The sequence below is a fragment of the Schistocerca piceifrons genome, chromosome 3 (genome assembly GCF_021461385.2).
Source record: "Schistocerca piceifrons isolate TAMUIC-IGC-003096 chromosome 3, iqSchPice1.1, whole genome shotgun sequence".
Taxonomy (NCBI): Eukaryota; Metazoa; Arthropoda; class Insecta; order Orthoptera; family Acrididae; genus Schistocerca; species Schistocerca piceifrons.
In genome coordinates, this window is record NC_060140.1 from 754,441,427 (window position 1) to 754,463,167 (window position 21,741).

Genomic DNA, 21,741 nt, shown 5'->3' on the forward strand with positions numbered 1-21,741 from the left:
GTATAGTGGGCATGCGGGAGGCCGGGTGGACGTACCGCCGAATTGCTCAACACGTGGTGCGTGAGGTCTCCACGGTACATCGATGTTGTCGCCAGTGGTCGGCGGAAGGTGCACGTGCCCGTCGACCTGGGACCGGACCGCAGCGACGCACGGATGCACGCCAAGACCGTAGGATCCTACGCAGTGCCGTAGGGGACCGCACCGCCACTTCCCAGCAAATTAGGGACACTGTTGCTCCTGGGGTTTCGGCGAGGACCATTCGCAACCGTCTCCATGAAGCTGGGCTACGGTCCCGCACACCGTTAGGCCGTCTTCCGCTCACGCCCCAACATCGCGCAGCCCGCCTCCAGTGGTGTCGCGACATGCGTGAATGGAGGGACGAATGGAGACGTGTCGTCTTCAGCGATGAGAGTCGCTTCTGCCTTGGTGCCAATGATGGTCGTATGCGTGTTTGGCGCCGTGCAGGTGGGCGCCACAATCAGGACTGCATACGACCGAGGCACACAGGGCCAACATCCGGCATCATGGTGTGGGGAGCGATCTCCTACACTGGCCGTACACCACTGGTGATCGTCGAGGGGACACTGAATAGTGCACGGTACCTCCAAACCGTCATCGAACCCATCGTTCTACCATTCCTAGACCGGCAAGGGAACTTGCTGTTCCAACAGGACAATGCACGTCCGCATGTATCCCGTGCCACCCAACGTGCTCTAGAAGGTGTAAGTCAACTACCCTGGCCAGCAAGATCTCCGGATCTGTCCCCCATTGAGCATGTTTGGGACTGGATGAAGCGTCGTCTCACGCGGTCTGCACGTCCAGCACGAACGCTGGTCCAACTGAGGCGCCAGGTGGAAATGGCATGGCAAGCCGTTCCACAGGACTACATCCAGCATCTCTACGATCGTCTCCATGGGAGAATAGCAGCCTGCATTGCTGCGAAAGGTGGATATACACTGTACTAGTGCCGACATTGTGCATGCTCTGTTGCCTGTGTCTATGTGCCTGTGGTTCTGTCAGTGTGATCAAGTGATGTATCTGACCCCAGGAATGTGTCAATAAAGTTTCCCCTTCCTGGGACAATGAATTCACGGTGTTCTTATTTCAATTTCCAGGAGTGTAGTTTCCTGGTCGGACGAGTCTAAATTCTATCGAGCGGATGGACGTGTACGGGTACTGACACAAATTCATAAATCCACAGACCCTGCTTCGTAAACATCCTGTCTGATCACCTGCATGCATTCATGTCCATTGTGAATGCCGGCGGACTTGGGAAATTCCAGCAGGACAATGCGACACCCCAGACGTCCAGAACTGCTACAGAGAGGCCCCAGGAACACTCTTCTGAGTAAAAACACTTCCGCTGGCCACGTAACTCCCCAGACATGAAAATTATTGAGCATATCTGGGATGCTCTGCAACGTGCTGTTCAGAAGAGATCTCCACTCTTTCGTACTCTTAAAGATTTGTGTACAGCCCTGCAGGATTCATAGTGTCAGTTCCTTCCAGAACCGCTTAAGACATTAGTCTAGCCCATACCACGCAGTTTACGGCGCTTCTGCGAATTCACGGAGGCCCTACACGATATGAGGTAGGTGTACAAGTTCCTTTAACACTTTATTATATATTCAGCAAGTCCTGGGAACCCACACTGGGACTGATTAAGTAGACACACAGAAAACACAACGTAAATCGTAATTATGGGGAAAGAGTAGTTTTATATTCACATCACAAGTTATTTTGCAAAAATGTCTAAATGATGATCTTTTACAAGTATTTTATTTACTTATTTATTTTAAAAGAAGACATACAGATGTGCGTTATTAATTCTTACCCACCACGTTTCACATATCTCAGTAATAGAAATTCTTCTACGTGATAGATGGAGATGGCAAGGAGAAAATTTTTCTGTTTATTTTTCATATTTTACTTTGCTATCTGTCCAACAAGTGAGCAAAAATTTAGTTTGCAGCTTCGTGCGTCCGTTTTAATGCAAAAGAAAATCTTAATGTGGCCTAATTAATGCCCTTTTTCCTTCTAGTGTTGTAATTAAACATATCAGCGTTCCTTTTGAACTTCAGTGGATTATTTAAAACACATTTAATGAGGGAATAAATATAATGTGAGGCAGTTGCCTAGTCACAATGTCTAACTCCTTAAACAGATCTCTACAGGATGACGGTGGATGGACATCGCATTTTATTCGTACAGCACGCGTTTCAGAAATAAGCCATTCTTTCTCAAAGATACGAGTAGGTTACACTAGAACATTATTCCATATGACGTTATGAAATGAAATTACATGAAATACGTCAGCTTATTGATTTTTTTGTCCACAATATTTGCAATGATTATAATTGAGAAAGCGGCTGAATTAAAGTTTCTCAGAGGAAAAGCTGCTGGTCCATTAATATGATTGAAATCCTGAGTGTTATTTTTATAACATATTGCTGTGCTTTTTCTCTTGAACTGTTTCTTCCTATGTTTTCTACTATATTTAGGAATATGACTGTTAAATATATTTTTTACTTGCGACTTAACATTAATAGCCCTTCCATTCACTTCAGTAGTGATCTTTTCGTGTTGTGTGGCTGGTTGTCTTGTCTTTCGTTTCACTACATTTCATAGAGCCTTAAGCTGTATAATCGGAATTACTGATTTCTGACATAATACTCATGTTTCTTGATTATTTAACAACTTTTTGCAGCAATTTTCAGTAAGTTTTTTTAGTGTGCAACTGTTGTAGGATCTGCTTGTTCTTGCGAACAGATATATTTCCCTTTTCCCTTCACAAGCTACTTTAATCCCTCTAGTGATTCATACTTTCTTACAGGGCTGTTTAGTGCCGTTTATGATTAGCTTATGTGGAAAGCTATTTTGAAATACGATATGAATTTATAACTGAATACATACTTACTTACCTGTGTGGTTTTCTTTTTGCCTGAGCATTGTTCTTCTGTCTGGGCGCTGTAGCCAGCTATTTAAGTGTCTTTTTATAACTTGTTCACTCTGTGAGCTTACTTTTCCGTCCTTAATATGCTCCACTACGATTCAGCATCACTTTTAGCGTATATATAAGTATGGTTCAAAACAGTGAGGAAATAAAGGAGGATAAGACGACAAAATGAAAGTTTAAAAAAGGAAAGACAAATACAAAATGTAATATATAGATTGTACTACCAAAACGGCGTTATATTTATCATCGATTTATGTTGTCAAATCTGGAATACAAATTCACATTTCAGTCGTACGTGGACACAAAGATCGTCCTGACTGGAAATCATATACGACACATCGTCGAAATGGTATTGTTACTGAAAAATGAAGCTGAGCATATGTTTACCACAGCAGGTAAAATATGATCTGATCCATGAAACAGTATCGAAATGTCAGTTCTCGTTACATTAAAACAAACTGACGGCTTAAGGCAAGGTTCTCGTTCAAATGATCGAAAATTCGAATTTTATTGCATTTCTTAGAAAGGTATATGTGTCTTTAATGAGGAACGAAAAGGTTTTTTAATCCATGCGTTACAAAAGTTTCTGCAGCCCATTGTTCGAAGTAGTGTCACGGTCGCCGTGGGATGCTCTCAGCCAGCTCAGGTAGAACACTTTTCGTTCCGTGACTCACGTTCACAAAACGGTTTATATTGCAGTAGGCATGCAAACATATTTGCCGGCTGCGAACGCAGCATACCCATCTCAGCCACATTGGCTTTTCTGGCCGGGAAGAACGAGAAAATTGCTCTCCAGGAACAATTAGAGTTAGAGGAAGGTTTAATATACGGTCGTGGAATTGCATACTAAACGTAAGTAACGCTACAAACTTGTTTGTCAAATTTTGGTCACGAGTGGTGAAAACGTAATTTTTCGTGCGCCCCATTGGATTAACCATATTGAACTTCGGAAATCTAACTTCACGTAGTGTTCAGCGATATCAAAAATACGTAATAAGATGTAGTGTTTATGCAAATTGAATTAATAATTCATATAACATTTTTCCCTAAACTTTAAATGGGCGGTTGTTCGAGGTCTCCCTCGGGCATGGGTGTGTGTTTGTCCTTAGGATAATTTAGGTTAAGTAGTATGTAAGCTTAGGAACTGATGATCTTAGCAGTTATGTCCCATAAGAAGTAACACACATTTAAACATTTTTTTAAATGGGATTTTCTAGAGAAACGAGTTTTCGTAACTGCGTGCAGCATAAAATAAAAACGATTCAGTCTGTTAATTTCTATCTTTTGTATTTATATTTTTCGTAAAGCTATAAAGAACGAAACAAACGCCGAAAAATCTAACTAACATTTCGAGTTAGCACCATATTATTAATTTAAGGTTATTTAATTGCGGTTAGGTATAAGTTCCCACAAATTTAATGAAGTACCGACTGATGTTATCCGTTTCTGGTTCCAGATAACTCCTGAGGGGCTACACTGCACGTAGTCTGCGTACTTCAGACTCGCAGGCCCTTGATCAAACAATAATTACGGAAGCCATTTCTTTTTGTATTGAAAATATAAAATAAAGTTCAAAGTACCGGTATGATCAGTCACAATCCCAAAACAGATCCTCTGATGTCTTTTTACTGTCTCAAAAAGAATTCCAAATTGTGCCTACTTTTTGCTCAAATGAATGAGAACTCGGCCTTAAGCTCCAATGTTTCCTGTTCATTACAGCAATACTATATCCGTGCAGTGAGAGCCGTGCACCGCGTACAAAGCGGGCTTTAGTGCGGGGCTGGCGCTCTAGTCTGCGCTGCGGAAGCGGATCCTGACGAAGCGTGAGGCCGCCCTCCAGAGCGCCATGACACGAGCGTCCAGGAAGCCGTCGGGCGGCGTAGCGCAGCCGGGGTGCGAAGAGGCGCACCAGGGCTCGGAGGCGGCCGCCGCGCCCTGCAGCCACGCAGACACGTACTGCGCCTCCGTCTGCTTCCTGTAACACACCGAGGGCCCCGGCTTAGCTGCTGCTCCAGGTAAGGCTAATACACCACTGGCCATTAAAATTGCTACACCAAGAAGAAAAGCGAATGATAAACGGGTATTCATTGGACAAATATATTATACTAGAACTAAGATGTGATTACATTTTCACGCAATTTCGGTGCACAGATCCTGAGAAATCAGTACGCAGAACAACCACCTCTGGCCGTAATAACGGCCTTCATACGCCTGGGCATAGAGTCAAACAGAGCTTGGGTGGCGTGTATAGGTACAGCAGCCCATGTAGCTTCAACACGATACCACGGTTCATCAAGAGTAGTGACTGGTCTATTGTGACGAGCCAGTTGCCCGGCCACCATTGGCCAGACGTTTTCAGTTCGTGAGAGATGTGGAGAATGTGCTGGCCAGGGCAGCAGTCGAACATTTTCTGTACCCAGAAAGGCCCGTACAGGTCGTGCAACATGCACTCGTGCATTATTCTGCTGAAATGTAGGGTTTCGCAGGGATCGAATGAAGGGTAGAGCAACGGGTCGTAACATATCTGAAATGTAACTTCCACTGTTCAAAGTGCCGTCAATGCGAATAAGAGGTGACCGAGACGTGTAACGAATGGCACCCCATACCATCAAGCCGGGTGATACGCCAGTATGGCGATGACGAATACACGCTTCCAAAGTGCTTTGACCGCGATTTCGCGAAACACGGATGCGACCATCATGATGCTGTAAACACAACCTTGATTGATCCGAAAAAATGACGTTTTGCCATTCGTGCACCCAGGTTCGTCTTTGAGTACAACATCGCAGGCGCTCCTGCCTGTGATGCAGCGTCAAGCGTAACCGCAGCCATGGTCTCCGAGCTGATAGTCCATGCTGCTGCAAACGTCGTCGAACTGTCCGTGCAGATGGTTGTTGTTTTGCAAATGTCCCCATCTGTTGCCTCAGGGATCGAGACGTGGTTGCACAAACCGTTAATGCCATGCGGATAAGATGCCTGTCATCTCGACTGCTAGTGATACGAGGCCGTTGGGATCCAGCACGGCGTTCCGTATTACCCTCCTTAACCCAACGATTCCATATTCTGCTAACACTCATTGGATGTCGACAACGCGAGAAGCAATGTCGCGATACGATAAACCGGCATCGCGATAGGCTACAATCGGACCTTTATCAATAGTCGGAAACGTGATGGTATGCATTTCTCCTCCTTACACGAGGCTTCACAACAACGTTTCACCAGACAACGCCGGTGAACTGTTGTTTGTGTATGAGAAATCTGTTGGAAACTTTCCTCATGTCAGCACGTTGTAGGTGTCGCCACTTGTGACAACCTTGTGTGAATGCTCTATAAAGCTAATCATTTGCATATCACAGCATCTTCCTCCTGTTGGTTAAATTTCGCGTCTGTAGCACGTCGTCATCTTGGTGTAGCAATTTTAATGGCCAGTAGTGTAGATTAACTGCTTGGTAGAGAATAAACGGGGACAGCATTGTGTATGTGTGTTCACCTTGTGCCCTATCTGTGAGAAATTAATTACGATTCCCGTTAGCAGTTTTGAACGGCTGGGGCAAACGAAACCGTCCCTACTTGCAGGCTGGCAATAAATTTATCAAGATATTAGGAGGTGGACAGACGTTACAACAAACAATCAAATATTCATATATTAAAAGAAACTTTGGTAGTGCGGAGACCAGCTTTATCAAAAGTAAGGTTGGAGCGAAGAATTCACTGCAGACAACCGGTACCAAACCACTGACATTTAAACGGAAATAGGCATGGTTAACAAATTACTAAATAAGTTGTGGTCAAGGAGTGGCGAACTACAGGGGCTGAACAAAAATATGGAAACACCACGAAAACGCATGCTTGAATATACACCGAAGCGCCATAGAAGCTGGTATATGCATCCGTATTCAGCTACAGAGGTATGTAAAAAGGCAGAATACGGTGCTGCGGTCGGTAACGATAATATAACACAACAGTATTACGCAGTTGTTAGATCGGTTACTGCTGCTACAATGGCAGGTGTTTTATAGTCGGCGCACAAACTATGAGACACAGCGAGGTGGTGATGAACTACAGATTTTCCCGTACGACCATCTCACGAATGTACAGTGAATATCAGGAATCCGGAAAAACATCAAATCTCCGACATTGCTGCGCGCAGATAAAGATCCTGCAAGAACGGAATCTATGACGCCTGAAGACAATCGTTTAACGTGACAGAGGTGAAGCTCTTCAGCATATTGCACAATTCAATGCTGGACCGCCAACAAGTGTAAGCGTGCGAACCATTCAACGAATCATCATCGATATGGGCTTTTGGAACCGAAGACCCATTCGTGTACCACAAAGCTTTACGCCTCGTCTGGGCCCTTCAGTACTGATACTGGACTGTTGATGACTGGAAACATGTTGCCTGGTCGGACAAGTATCGTTTGCATCGAGCGAATGGACGTATACGGGTATGGAGACAACCTCATGAATCTATGGCACCTGCATGTCAGCAGGAGACTGTTCAAGCTGGGGGAGGCTCTGTAAGGGTGTGGGACGTGTACAGTTGGAGTGATATGGGGCCCCTGTTACGTCTAGATACGAATCTAACAGGTGACACGTACGTAAGCATCCAGTATGATCACATGCATCCATTCATGTCCTTTGTGTATGCTGACGGACGGTGCCAATTCCAGCAGGACAATGCGACTTCCCACACGTCCAAAATTGCTACAGAGTGGTTCCAGGAACACTCTTCTGAGTTTAAAAACTTCCACTGGACATCAAACTCCCCAGACGTGAACATTATTGAGCATGTTTGGGATGCCTTGCAATGTGCTGTTCTGAAGAGATCTCCACCTCCATCGTACTCTTAGGGTTTACGGACAGCCCTGCAGGATTCACGGTGCCAGTCCTTGCAGCCCTCCTTCAGACATTAGTCGAGTCCATCCAACGTCGTGCTGCAGCACTTGTGCGTGCCCGCGGGGGCTCCACACGATATTAGGACGTGTACCAGTTTCTTTGGCTCTTCAGTGTAAATGGAGCTTTCGCTGCTGTATGTAAACACGAACGGTACCTGTGCAGTGTCCTTAATTTGCTGAAAGTGCTAGTCGGGGCCAAAACGGTCTGCTGAGTCGTTGTGAGTGCATTACGTCGGAATTAAGCGAATTCCAGTGTGTACTATTTATTGATGGACGTATGGAGGGCGCTTTAGTAACCAAGATAGCCGTAGTGTTTGGCGCTTCAAGACACACCGAATCGAAGATTTACACTGATCAGCCTGAACATTATGACCACCGACCTAAACCGGTATAAACCCGTCCAGACGATAGCAGCGTCACCTGTCAACGAATGACTGCTGATGAGAAACATACATATAGTATCTGCGAGAGGGCTGTTCGTGTGTAGAACGGGGAAGGCGTGCGATCTGTGTGAGTTTGAGCGAAGGCGGGTTGTGATGACCTGAACGCTCGGCACGAGCATTTAGGAAGCTGCACGACCTTTCCGGTGCTTGAGGAGTGCTGTGTTGAGTGTATTCAGCACGTGGTGAAACCAAGATGAAACCAGGTCCAGACGTCGTGGGGTTCGGAAGTCACTCCTCATTACATCTACATCTACATCCATACTCCGCAAACCACCTGACGGGGTCGACAGAGTGACAAAACAGGAAAGCTGGTGGACTGTGGCGGAACTAACATCAGATTTTAATGCTGGTCGTAGTACAAGGTTGTCTGAACACAGACTGTACCGAACACTCCTAACGATGGACCCCTGCATCCGACGACTCATCGATGTGGAATGTTAACACCACAACATCGGCAACTACCGCCGAAATGGGCACGCGGCCATCGGCACTTGACGGCGGTACAGTGGCAGAGCATTTCAAGGTCTGAGAATCCCGCTACCTTCTTTATCATGTCGATGGGAGGGCGCGAATTTGACGTCTTCTAGGGGACTAGTCTTGGACACTTGTACTGCATGTTGGAAATAAGCTAGCGGCGGCTCTCTTATGCTCTGCGGAACATTCACGTCGGGATCCATGGGTTCAGTGGAGCTCGTGCAAGGCAAGTAGTGTGGTAAAAGGGTCGCATGTTTCCCGAAGTTAGCCGAGCGGTCTAGGGCGCTGCAGTCATGGACTGTGCGGCTCGTCCCGGCGGAGGTTCGAGTCCTCTCTCGGGCATTGGTGTGCGTCCTTAGGATAATGTTAAGTAGTGTGTAAGCTTCGGGACTGATGACCTTAGCAGTTAGGTCCCACAAGATTTCACACACACTTGAACATTTTTGTTTCCCAAAGGTAGCGGTATTTTGCAACAAGACAATGCATCAAGTCACAAGGTGAGGAGTGTGATGGAGTGGTTCGAGGAACACAGTAGCGATTTCCAACTGACGTGCTGACAGCCTCACTCGCCAGATCCGCACCAGATCGAAGACATCTGGGATGTGATTGAATTTAGCGTCAGGGCTAATCGCCCCCCTCCCCCTAGTTTACTAGAATTAGTTGACTTGTGTATGTAGATATGGTGGCAGTTCCCTCCACCGACCTACCAAGGCCTCATTGCTTTCATGCCATGATTCGCCGCCCTTTGTTATCCATCCCAAAGGTGGACATACCGACTATTAGGTACCTTAGGTAGGTGGTCATAATGTTCTGACTGGTCACTGTATTGAAGGAAATTGACAAAACCGTTATCGGTATGGTCACAACGCGGATGAATGTGTATTTGAGTGTTCGTGAGGCAATTGTAGAGGAAAATAAATGATAGCTGCGAAAGTCAGCGCAGAACTGTACATCGCACTCGCGAACCATGTCAGCATCGAAAAAGCGCAAAAGTGGGTGCATAAGATGGGAATCGTAGGGCGAGATAGAGTTCCAAAACCACTCGTGATGTAAATTCCCGTGCCAGGAAAAAGTCGTGCCGAAATCATCAAATCTGACTGTCGAATAACGGAAGAAAGTAATTTGGGCGGATGCCTTGTTTCACGCTTTTCCCAACTTCTAGATAGTTTACGTCCCAAGAGTGAAACATTGCTGGGGTTCAGTAATGATTTGCGCTGCCATATCGTAGTATTTTATGGGTCCATGCTTATTCTGCAAGATCGCTTTACTGTCAAGAATTATGTGATCATTTTGGCTGATCAGGTCCATCCCGTGGTACAATGTTTGTTCCCCGGTAGTGGTGCTGTGTCTCAAGACGGCAGAGGCCCCTTTTCACACAGTTCACATCTTCCAGGATTGGTTTTGTATGCTCGATGATGAACTGTCTCTTCTCCCTTGGTTACGACAGTCAGCCTTCGTGGTCTACTTTGGAAATCAGGGCGCGTGGTCACTACCCACTTCCATCACCGTTAGTTGACCTTGCCACTATTTTGCAGATGGAATGGTACAACATTCCCTCGGAAACCATACAGGACCAGCGAGACGACTGGAAGCGGTTTTAGGTACCAACTGCTTTCTTACACCGTTTTAGGCGTGGTAATCTGTTGTTGTTACGGTGCTCTCATATTGTATTCACTACCATTAAGTGCCGTTACCGTAGAAGCAAAATTTAACCTCTGAACTACAGACACTGTTGGGAAAAAAGCTTTTGATTTAAGAGAGTAGTTGCGATGTTTTCTCACCACATAGCGGCGCCGAAGGTTTCTTGATACATCCAGGACGGTGCTACAACATTCCACCTAGAAACAGTTACTCTTGCCGCTTTCAAATTATGGTGCTTTACTGCAGGCATCATTACACATCGCTGCCCACACGCCTGACCGCCATCCTTGCTGCACCCTCGGAACGACCACAGTTGCACCACTCTGCAGTTTGCTCTGATGTCCTGCTTATTTATTTCGACGCTTTCCCCTCTTCAGGGTTTTCAGTTTTGATTACGAACGTTGTGATGCGTCTCAGTGCACCACTATGACACTGTTTTCACCTACGGACGCTGTATTAATGCATCGAAACCGGTCGTAACAATAAAGAAACCACCAATTACAGATGTCTTGCGATTCATTTTACTTCAGTTCATTATGAAGTTCAATGCCTGTCGCTACACGCATTAGCATGTTCTACGTAAGCAATTAACAGTATTCCGATATTTAATTATTACACTGGTTAAAATATATATTAGACTCGTTCCAAAACTGTTAAACAGAAGAGAAGTGATAGTACAAATCACTGTAAAAAATACACAACGAAAACTGTAAGCACATTTAATGAAATCGCCAAACAGAATAGTAGTCAATCCCTTAAAAGGATGCTTCGATCTATTTGGAGTGCTATAGAAAGTGAATACCTAGTACCAGGTGATCGTGACGCTTTCCATTGCTAACGTAAGTTGTGGTAGGGAAGTGGGAATGTGCCTCAAGTCTATATCGAATCAGTTCAGTAATTTGGGCCAACGGGAAGACTTGACAGAATGGCGGAATGGAACTATGTTCTGGATATGTCCTTGACCACATCGAATGAAGCCGTCTGAGTAGTTGGTGTATCAACACACTCTAACGTTTGTGGGTGGAATTTTATACCACTCGCAGCAAAGAAACCCTGCGTAATAACAGTAATCGACAAGGAATGCTACTATCCATGTATGCAGGTCCATCTCATCCAGTTTAGGAAAGAACATTGCGAAGGAAACTGTGAGCAATGTGAGTTTGGATTCGGATAACTCTCAGAAAGCCATACCTGGCAGCGCCACATGCCACTGCATGCCTTCAACGGGCCACACAACACAGAAGCCGGACAGTAGATGACCGAAGGCACTTTTCAAATGAAGAAAGGTATAGAATCTATCGACGCCCCAGTGACGAGTTTAACCCGTAGTGAATGGGGCGTGTAGTTTATGCTAGAGGTAGTTCGGTGATGTTTTGATGGTTTTCACACTTCGATTTATTCAAACACATTTACCTTACCCTGAAAACAAACCTGTATGTCTATTTCAGCATTCTTCGTGACCAAATGTTGCTCTTTATCCTACATCTTCATTATTAATGTGCTACGTACACTCCTGCCTTGTAGGATGGCAACTGCCTTGTTCATATGGTTGCATGCGTACGTTCTGGGTTCGTCGAACTCTCAGGTACCATAACACACTTCTATGGCCCTATGATGATGAGGTCCCATACTCCAAGGAGCTTAGGGGCCGATGCGGGAGACCCGCACCACCGACTAGGCAGGGTCCTAGCGGAGGTGGTTTCCCATTGCCTTCCTCTGACCGTAGTGGGAATGAATGATGATGATGGAGACGACACAACAACACCCAGTCATTTCGAGGGAGGGAAAATCCCTGACCCCGCCGTGCGCGGGAAGCGAGAACGCTACCGCAAGACCGCGAACTTCGGACCTATGGCCAAATAAATCAGATTAATTCGATATATCTGGAAGTATTTGGAATAACGGACGAAACGTAACAATCATAATCTCTGCATTTTGATAGTTCTACGTCGTCTAATCATCACAAGTGGCATGAGATGGATATGGCACACCTGCCGAACCGACAAGAGGAGAGTCTGACATACGGGTCAAAGATTTTGTTCACGTTTTGCAAGGACGTTCTGTACCGAGAAAAAAGAGACTTGTGTTTCAGCCTTTTTGCTTGACGCCGGCCGAAGTGGCCGTGAGGTTAAAGGCGCTGCAGTCTGGAACCGCAAGACCGCTACGGTCGCAGGTTCGAATCCTGCCTCGGGCATGGATGTTTGTGTTGTCCTTAGGTTTAACTAGTTCTAAGTTCTAGGGGACTAATGACCTCAGCGGTTGAGTCCCATAGTGCTCAGAGCCATTTTTTTTTCTTTTTTGCTTGACACTCCCTAGCTTTTGAAAAATCGAGGTCAAAGTTAATGACGGAAAATCGTATTTTCAATCCTATACATCAAAAGATAGTCTACAAATAAACATTTTTATTAATATAATGTTGGGTCCTACGTTAACAATGTTAGAGTTAGTAACGTTTGTGAGTTTTCATGGTGTATCCTGGTAGCTGTCATTCAGTATATAGCAGAGCGACGTCGACGGTCCAGCGGTCACGGCATTATCCAACCAAACCGCTGGTCCGTGTTCGATTCAAGGTTTTGGCTTTCTTACCACTCGGTATTTTTTTCGGTGCATCTGAGAATATTGTGATAATCGGAATACTTTTCTTGTCTTTTTTTTTAAGTAAAACATTGGGAGGTTTGATTACTAGCGAAATAAGTATATATTATGATGTAGTAAATACACCTCAAGTATGTTATTGCTTAATCCTAACTGATCGTCTATTCGTGAGCGTTCTCGCAATCAGTGGTCTTAAACTTTTCATAGAAACATACACAAAATAAAATATTGCTCGCACCATGCGCAACAAACGAACGAAATCTCGCCGCATTGTCATGTTTTCCGATACATTACTCGTGGAAAAAATAACTGATTCACGTTTCTGATAACACATGTAAGATGTCAATTTGGATGCGTATCAAGTGCATAAAAGCATATCTTGGAGGATAGACTTGGACAACTGTTTATGAACCAAGACATGAAATCTCATAGCACCTGCCCTACCTTCTATTTGCCTGATCTCCTGTGATGTCGCGTGATTTAGAAGGCACGCGATGAAATCCTTTACCTACCAGAAAAAGTGAGCATCACACGGTGGACGAAGACAGGTACTATCATGCGCAAAAGTATCAGAACAACCTGAATTGCGATTCGCCTAATTTGCATGCAACCAACATAACGTAGCTGTCTACAGGGTCAACTAATCACTACGCGGTACAATCGTTCGACTATACAAAATGGGTATCACGAGAGACCACTAGACAATACTGTTCTTTAAGGCAATCAGTGCGATGTAACATCACACCATGATACTGCAAAAACTAGAAAAACATGTAATTAGAGATGAGTTAGTCCCTAACGCTTGTACAGTTTACAATGATTTTCAAAAGCGTTACCTTGTCATTACAATCTGCAACAACTAACTATGGCAGGTAAACTATGTAACAGTCCTTAAACAGAGTAAATGTTTGCATGAACAAGATATTCTGAGACAATGTCTGACCTAATAAAGGTCTACGACAGTTCGAAGTATTTTTCCTCTGTATAAGGTCTACCCACACCTGCTAAACGTCCCAGTGAAGATTGGGTTTTACATAAAGTGGCCTTTAAAGGAACTAGTTAAAGAAAACGCGTTAAACAGTGGTAAACGCTCTATAGAAACTGCAATATCAATGGAGTACAATCAGTACCGTCACTGTACTAATTATTCATGAAGAACTATTTGGCCACATGTTTGGACTATAAATGACATGACGAAATTTTTAGTTATAGATCTGGACAAAAGCCCAGCAGACGTAACCAGTACTAACTAAAATACACTTTCGCACCTGCCTGGAAGTTGATCAAGGCAACGATCATCAATGCTGACTAGCTGTAAAGAGACGTGAAGTATAAAAGTTTTCACCAGTATTAGTTAACACATCTGAACCTGAAACGAAATGAAATTATTTACACTACATCAAAACCATTATCGCCCTGTTAACTGACCACAAAAGACGTTTAATATACTCTCCTTCACAATTAACCAAGTATGCATGTGCTGAAAATTGGAATGCTATGATTTAAAATGTTATGACGGGATTTTCTACCCAGCACTTTATCGGATTGTTAACTCAGTAAAATCAGATGTTAGAAATCGAATTTATTTATCAGCAGCGCGCTGTATCAATGAGGTCAGGGTACAATTTGTTTTGCTTGCCCGGGAATCGAACCTGGCGTGTGCTGTCGTTGGTTACCATCCATAAATAGACGTTAAGTATCTACTGCTCGCTCACCAGTAGTGAGATGCTCGCATGTTTCACTAGAAATAACGATACCTATTGTTATTGTTCAGACATTAAATATGCAAATTATTTTTCGGTGGCAGGTCAGTGTGCACATGCTAGGGCGTAAAATAAAATTATGAATGTGTTTGTGCTGGATCAGGACTGCAACCCAGATACGTTCAATTCCTAGAGATCCGAATTCGAATTCCAGTCGAGGACCAAAAGTTGCAACGTCTCAAGTTCAAATTAAATATGAACACTGTGAACGAAATAATCATTCCTAAATTAAATGAAATAAACTTTTTAGTGCTAGTTTACTGGCGACAGAGTTTGTGCGTTCGGCGGCTGCTGCTTTTGTTATGGCGCCGTTTAAACAGGCTCTGACGCTGTTGGTAGTGAAGGGATATTGTGTTTAATGCGAATTCTGAACCACTGTGCCACCTAACATCCTGGACTTGGCGTTAACATGGGTGAATTAGATCTTTTCGTGAATGCTAAAAATGGACGCTATGAGTGAGAATCGAACGTTTGCCCCACAATTATCAAACTAAGATAAACTCAGCAGACCACTTCAACCCACAGTTCGCACCGTCCTGATTATGTTGTTGTGACCGACGATGCGCCTAGTAGCTGTGAAAAAATCCTGCTCTCTCGATTAACTGGTTGATTGCCTGCTACTTTCTAATGCAGGTATTATTCTAACCTCATGAGTGCGTGATATAAGGACCATTCTAGTCTTCATAGTTCCAATTTGATGCCAGTATGAAATTTTTTCTGTGACAACTAATGTTTTAGTTCGAAAAATACAACTGCAGCGCGTGAGGTTACCAGATAATTCGATGATTACTGTCATGGCTGTTATTACTGTCTTCATTATGCTGCTGCTACACATGTGATTGAAGGAAAGATATATGCCCTTTGGCCATTTTTAGAGCCATCTGACGAAATATAGTAATTATATAGTTCCTTCCATGTAGAGGGAATACTTTTCGATTTAATGTCGGAAAGCTCCAAATCTTCGTTAATCACATTAAAATTAAATTAATTGCTGAAACCTTTATTTGTGAGCAGAAATCGTGTTGCTTTTCTTTATTTATTTGCGCTTAGCAACGATGCTTGTAAAATGCGAAATCATGAGGTAAAACAAAATTCAAAATGCTGGGATGTTGATGTCTGCCGTTGAATGTCAAGTATATGCTTTACAAATGACTTGGTGAGACTGTTGTGAATCATATGGGCATTACATTGCTGCTGATTAATATCTCCCTCATTTTTGTGTGTCGTCTTTAATAAACTACCGAAATACAATATGCAGTACACAATATAGTAATAAAAATTGATTACAACTTATCATGATAACGCTACAAAACAGTCTGCCTTCTTAAGGCAAAATATCCCAAATCATTACGGATTTGCAAGAGAAAGTTAAAAAATCTTTCAGTGCCACACTTAAGTTAATATTATTGACAGAAGCAGAAAAAAGGGATTAACACGTGTGCAATTTTGTCAACGTGGTGTCCACACATCCAAGGACTAGAGAATAGAGGTAGTGATATAATGGCGGAGAGGTTTTCATCCAATGTCTTTACTGATTGTTGATCTGCCTTCAAGATTCTATTTTAGAGAGGAGGAAAAAATTTGTAGCCACGAGTATTCAAACCCACAGAAGGCGCAGTTTACAATTTTGTTTCCAAACACTTTACCCCCAAGCTAGCAGCCATCTGCAACAAACATTCCATCCTTGTCGCCTCAATCGTAGATTCGTCAGCTAAACAGCGACGTAAATAGCGAAACCAGCTGCAGTTTCTGTTGAAACGAGCTTCCTGGAATCAAAATTATTCATTTGATACCTTCTATATCATCCTCTAAGGGAGAAATATTCAGGATATTTAATGAGAATGATAAGATATTAGTGAGTGAATTTAGAAGGGAACCTTTACACCAGTCCAGGAAGTAATTATAAGGCCACATTGCTGCCAAATGTATGCTGCAATGTTGCCAATTCTTCATTAGACTGGTGACAGGCAAAGATGCCTGCTAAAGCGAAAAGTCTCTTCAGCTTGTAACCATAGGACAAGCTTGCGCAACACAGACGTGGAAGGGCCGGCGTTGGAACTAGCGATGGTTCTCCCACTTGGACGGGGACCTGAATTAACAAACGTAAAGGCCAGTTAGCTACTGGTTGCATCTTGAACATCAGGTATAAATATCGGGGGAATAATTTACGGGGCCCTCCCTTGCACTAGTTGTTGTAGCAATTTTTGTTATTATGTCTTATAAGAACTGCAAACCATAAAAAATTATTCGCCAGAAGTGATTAGGTTCTGTAGTATCACCTGACACCGTTAACAGAATGAGTAAATAATATTCTATTTGCTATTAAATGCGTGAAAATAACTGGTATCACGTAGGATTTTCTTTGGCGCTACTACTAACACATAATAAAACAGATGAAACCACAACATGACACTGATTTCATAACGCGAACATCATCAAAGACATTTCATAAACTATGAATAACACATTGTTTCATTTACATCTCGCAACTACGTTACGGTGTGTGATAGAGGGCACTCTCTACATCACTATCACTTCTCCAATTGTTTGTTCCAGGCACGAATGTTTCGTGGGAAGGACGATTGCTAGTAAGCATCTATGTGCATTCTAATCTGTCTAATTTTATCTTCACGGCCTTTCTGCGAGATATAAGTAGCAAGCATCAATTTAATACCCCACAATACAAGTTACCTACAGTCTAGGTATTAAACAGTAGACCATACCGCCTTGCAGGCTGCCTCTTTTGCAGCGTCTTCGCCTGGAAGTGAATGAGCAACTCTCTGACGTTTTCGTGCTTACTAAATAATCCAGTAACTAAAGGATTACTTGGATCTTCTCTTTTCTGACTATCCTACGTGGTACGGATCTCAGAATGATGAGCAGTACTTAGGTACTGGTCACACGATTGTAAGAAGTCAAGATTGTAAGAAGTCAAGGAGCATGGCATCTACCTCGTCACCTGTGTGTACTGTTTTCTGGAATCTCGTGGGTGAACAGAGCGTTCTGGGTTGCACACGATCCTTGTTTACTGAAATCGTGTTGATTCTTACAGAGTAGGTTTTGAAACTCCGAAACTTGCTTAACGTGCGAGCATGAAACATATTACGAAATTCTACAACTGACCGAAGTCAGAAATGTAGACGTATAGTTTTGTGCATCTTTCCGACGACCCTTCCGGAAAAAGAGAATAACCTGTTCTTTTTTCCAATCATTAGGATGGCTCATCATGTCATCTACGGTAAAATGATGTTAGGAAAGGAGCAAGTTATTTCGCATACTTTGTGTATAATCCAGTTGGTATACTTGCAGGTGCAGTGCCCATTCTACTGATGAGTGATTTCTGTAGCTTTACTATCTCGTGGTCACGTAGTTCTATATCTGTTTTGTCGTTCATGTGACGATTTATACGGGGGACGATGTTTCTTTCACAGAAGTAACTAAAGTCCATATTTAGTATACACTATACTCAGAAAAATGAATTACAACTTATCACGACAAAGGTACTAAAAACGTCTGTCTGATTAATTCAAGGTACCCCAAGTCGTTAAGGATTATCAACAGATTATGTAAATTCGGCGGCGAAATTCTCTTTGTCTATGTTCAGTCCACAGTCATACAGGAGCGTCACAGAACAACCACAAAAGTTTGGAATTTAGCAGTGTGTGCAGATGCATAAAGTAATAAAGTACAAGTAAAGGAATAAATCCGAAAATTGTTGATTTGTAATGATATGGCAGGGAAAATTACATTTTCTTTACCATTTGTTATCCATCTGCCTGTCTTTCCGTCTGCTAAGACTTCTTGTTCTCAGGACATGTAAAGATATGAAGTAGATATTTGTGCCACGTGCTAAGGTCTACGGTTCCGTGACTGAGTAAATAAATTTAAGCTCCTAAGTTACTTCTCTCGAAAGATACAGCCTGGTAAGCCGAACGTTCTGATACTCGCAAACGTAATCCATAAAAGCTACAGACGAATATTTGTCGGAAGCACTGGCCCTACTGGTTTAGCGGCATTAGCTCACCGTGTTCGGTCAGAGGGTGAACTGAGTGAACGGATCAACGAACAACCCTAACGGGTGTCATGAGACGTCCGCCCCGATCATATACAACGAACAAAATTAGATCAACAAATAATTTTTTTAAAAAAGCGGTAAAATGCGCTCCTGCAATTAGAAAAATCTCAGGATCGAATCTCGTTTACACTATGATTTTTCAGTCATCATTTTAACCTAGTGTTCATCTCTCAATGATGTAACGATTGGCCAGAAATATCACGTGTTTCGGTTTACCTATTTAACTGTACTTGGCTTCTCCCCGCTTGGATGACTGGAGTAATTTAGGGACGCACAAGTCACCGAAGTGGTGTCCAATACAAAAACTTGCACCAGGGCATGAAGCAAAAGGAATTACTGTTATCTAAGTACGTAATTGTGGTTGTACATAACTCACATATTGTGAGTCATACTCGCACTTTTCTGATTATTCACTTTCGGTATTTTTCCACTCAGTATTAAATAAAAATAATCTCTCTTTTATGCTCCAGACGGTAGTGGAGACGTGCCTGCATAAATAACTCAAAGTAATATGCCTTCTAATTGACGTCTTTCACTTTGATGGCCTCATCGGATATGATGTCATTTGCCATGTGAAAAAAAAATATTTTTCCCATAGTCGTCTTGTTCAATGACTGAAGAAGAGTGAAATAGACTAATTGAGTTATGTGTATAGCCGCGCGGGATTAGCCGAGCGGTCTAAGGGCGATGCAGTCATGGACTGTGAGGCTTATCCCGGCGGAGGTTCGAATCCTCCCTCGGGCATGGGTGTGTGTGTTTGTCCTTAGGATAATTTAAGTTAAGTAGTGTGTAAGCCTAGGGACTGATGACCTTAGCAGTTAAGTCCCATAAGATTTCACACACATTTGAACAGTTATGTGTATATCATGGTCTTCTTCTTTCAATTAAATGTATTAGCTGGTGATGATCAATCGTTTTCGATTTACGAGTTACGTTACACCTTCATTTAAAAAAAAGTTTAAGGCAAACACATTTTCCTTTCGTTCATAGTAACGTAAATGCTCAATAAGAGTAATCGAACGGTAAACAAAACGTTCTTTTGTCATAAAGTTTCCTCCCTAATGACACAATGGATTCAGTACCATGTCCAGTTTCCATCCTCCTCTACAACAGCATTTAGCCGCCGGGGAACAGAGGCAACAAGTTTCCGGATGAATCTGTTATTCTGCGATAGCTCATCCCATGAATCATGAACTGCTTCGGACAGCGATGCCTTGGTTGTTGGTGTAGGTCTTCTACACCAAGTAATTTTCTCCATCTCTGCCCAGACGTGCTCTACAGGATTGAGGTCTGCACCTTTTGGAGGCCAGTCCAGGAGATCGATGTATCCATTCATTCGAAACCATTGTTTTACACAATTCGCTGTATGGACTGGGGAACGGTCATGCTGGAATATTGTACTGCCTCCCGAAAACCTCTGACGAACAGAAGGAAGCATTATGTCCTCCAGTATCTGGCAGTAGTAATGACTAGCAAGCGGACGGTCGAGTTCCCACAAAAGGCCACAACGATCTGCTGATGTCCATCTCCAAACTGTGACAGAAGTTCGACCACACCTTTGCCTCTGATGATAACCGTTTCTGTCAAATCTCGCTCCACGTGGACGATATACAAGGACAGAACTGTTTGGCGCAGTAGAAGACACCTTCTCGTCCGTAAATATAACTTGCTCTCAGTATGAAAGTGACTTATTCCTGTACTCCAGAGCGTAGTTCAACCTGGCACCCCCATGCTACTCTTTCAACATTTCCATAACCGCGGATTTTCGTCCATACCTTCCCTTCTCGTTGAGACGTCGTCGTATGGTCGACGCTTAGCTGAAGGATGTTCCTTATTTCTGGGCTGGTCCCGAATGGGTCGTTATCAATGCACTGGAGTGTAATGATAATTAAATAGACACCCTAGCTGCAAGCAGGCGTTGATACACTTCATTGGGGACATGTTGAAAATGTGTGCCCCGCCCGGGACTCGAACCCGGGATCTCCTGTTTACATGGCAGACGCTCTATCCATCTGAGCCACCGCGGGCACAGAGGATAGTGCGTCTGCAGGGACTTATCCCTTGCACGCTCCCCGTGAGATCCACATTCCCAACATGTCCACAACACTACATTCGTAGTGCGCCTAATAGATGTTTGCCCATCATACTCATTACTCGTGGCAGATTAATCTACCAAGTCCCGTACGAGTTCGGGCATAGAGTGTGCGTTCGCACAAGAAGGTCAAAGGCCGGGAACCCATATTTTTAACTATATATATGACGGTAGTATCTATTCCCGAAAGAACAGTTACCGTCGAAGACCATGCAGCTTTGCTAGAAATGAAATGATAATTAAATAGACACCCTAGCTGCAAGCAGGCGTTGATACAATGTGGATCTCACGGGGAGCGTGCAAGGGATAAGTCTCTGCAGACGCACTATTCTCTGTGCCCGCGGTGGCTCAGATGGATAGAGCGTCTGCCATGTAAGCAGGAGATCCCGGGTTCGAGTCCCGGTCGGGGGACACATTTTCAACATGTCCCCAATGAAGTGTATCAACGCCTGCTTGCAGCTAGGGTGTCTATTTAATTATCATTTCATTTCTAGCAAAGCTGCATGGTCATCGACGGTAACTGTTCTTTCGGGAACAGATACTACGTCATATATACAGCACTGGAGTGTACTATTGTCTTGATACTCTTCGGTAGTCCGTGGACGCCCAGGGAGACGACGGCGGTTGACGTGGCCTTCATCCGCCACCCTCTTTACCCAGGGTTGAATCGTAAATTTGCTGTACCCTAGGGCCCGGGAAATGGCGCTGATAAAGTATCTACCTTGTTAAAGCGCAAGAATGCCACCTTTATCGAATTCCTTGAGCTGAGACATTGCAGGTAAGAACCTAGTGACAAGGCAAGAG

The 21,741-nt window shown here is 43.7% G+C and overlaps 1 protein-coding gene and 1 non-coding gene across 2 annotated transcripts in view; one reads left to right on the forward strand and one right to left on the reverse strand.

Annotated features, from left to right (window-relative positions):
* Positions 1-3,167: 3,167 nt before the first annotated feature.
* LOC124789857 overlaps positions 3,168-21,741 on the reverse strand; it is an 858,265-nt gene continuing 839,691 nt past the window's right edge. Inside the window, exon 5 of the mRNA XM_047257370.1 lies at positions 3,168-4,931. Within this exon, the coding sequence (XP_047113326.1) occupies positions 4,745-4,931 (187 nt within the window). The 3' untranslated portion in view covers positions 3,168-4,744. The remainder of the gene's footprint in view (positions 4,932-21,741) is intronic.
* Positions 21,275-21,348, forward strand: Trnat-ugu. The gene has a single exon. It is a non-coding gene; the product is annotated as a tRNA-Thr (tRNA).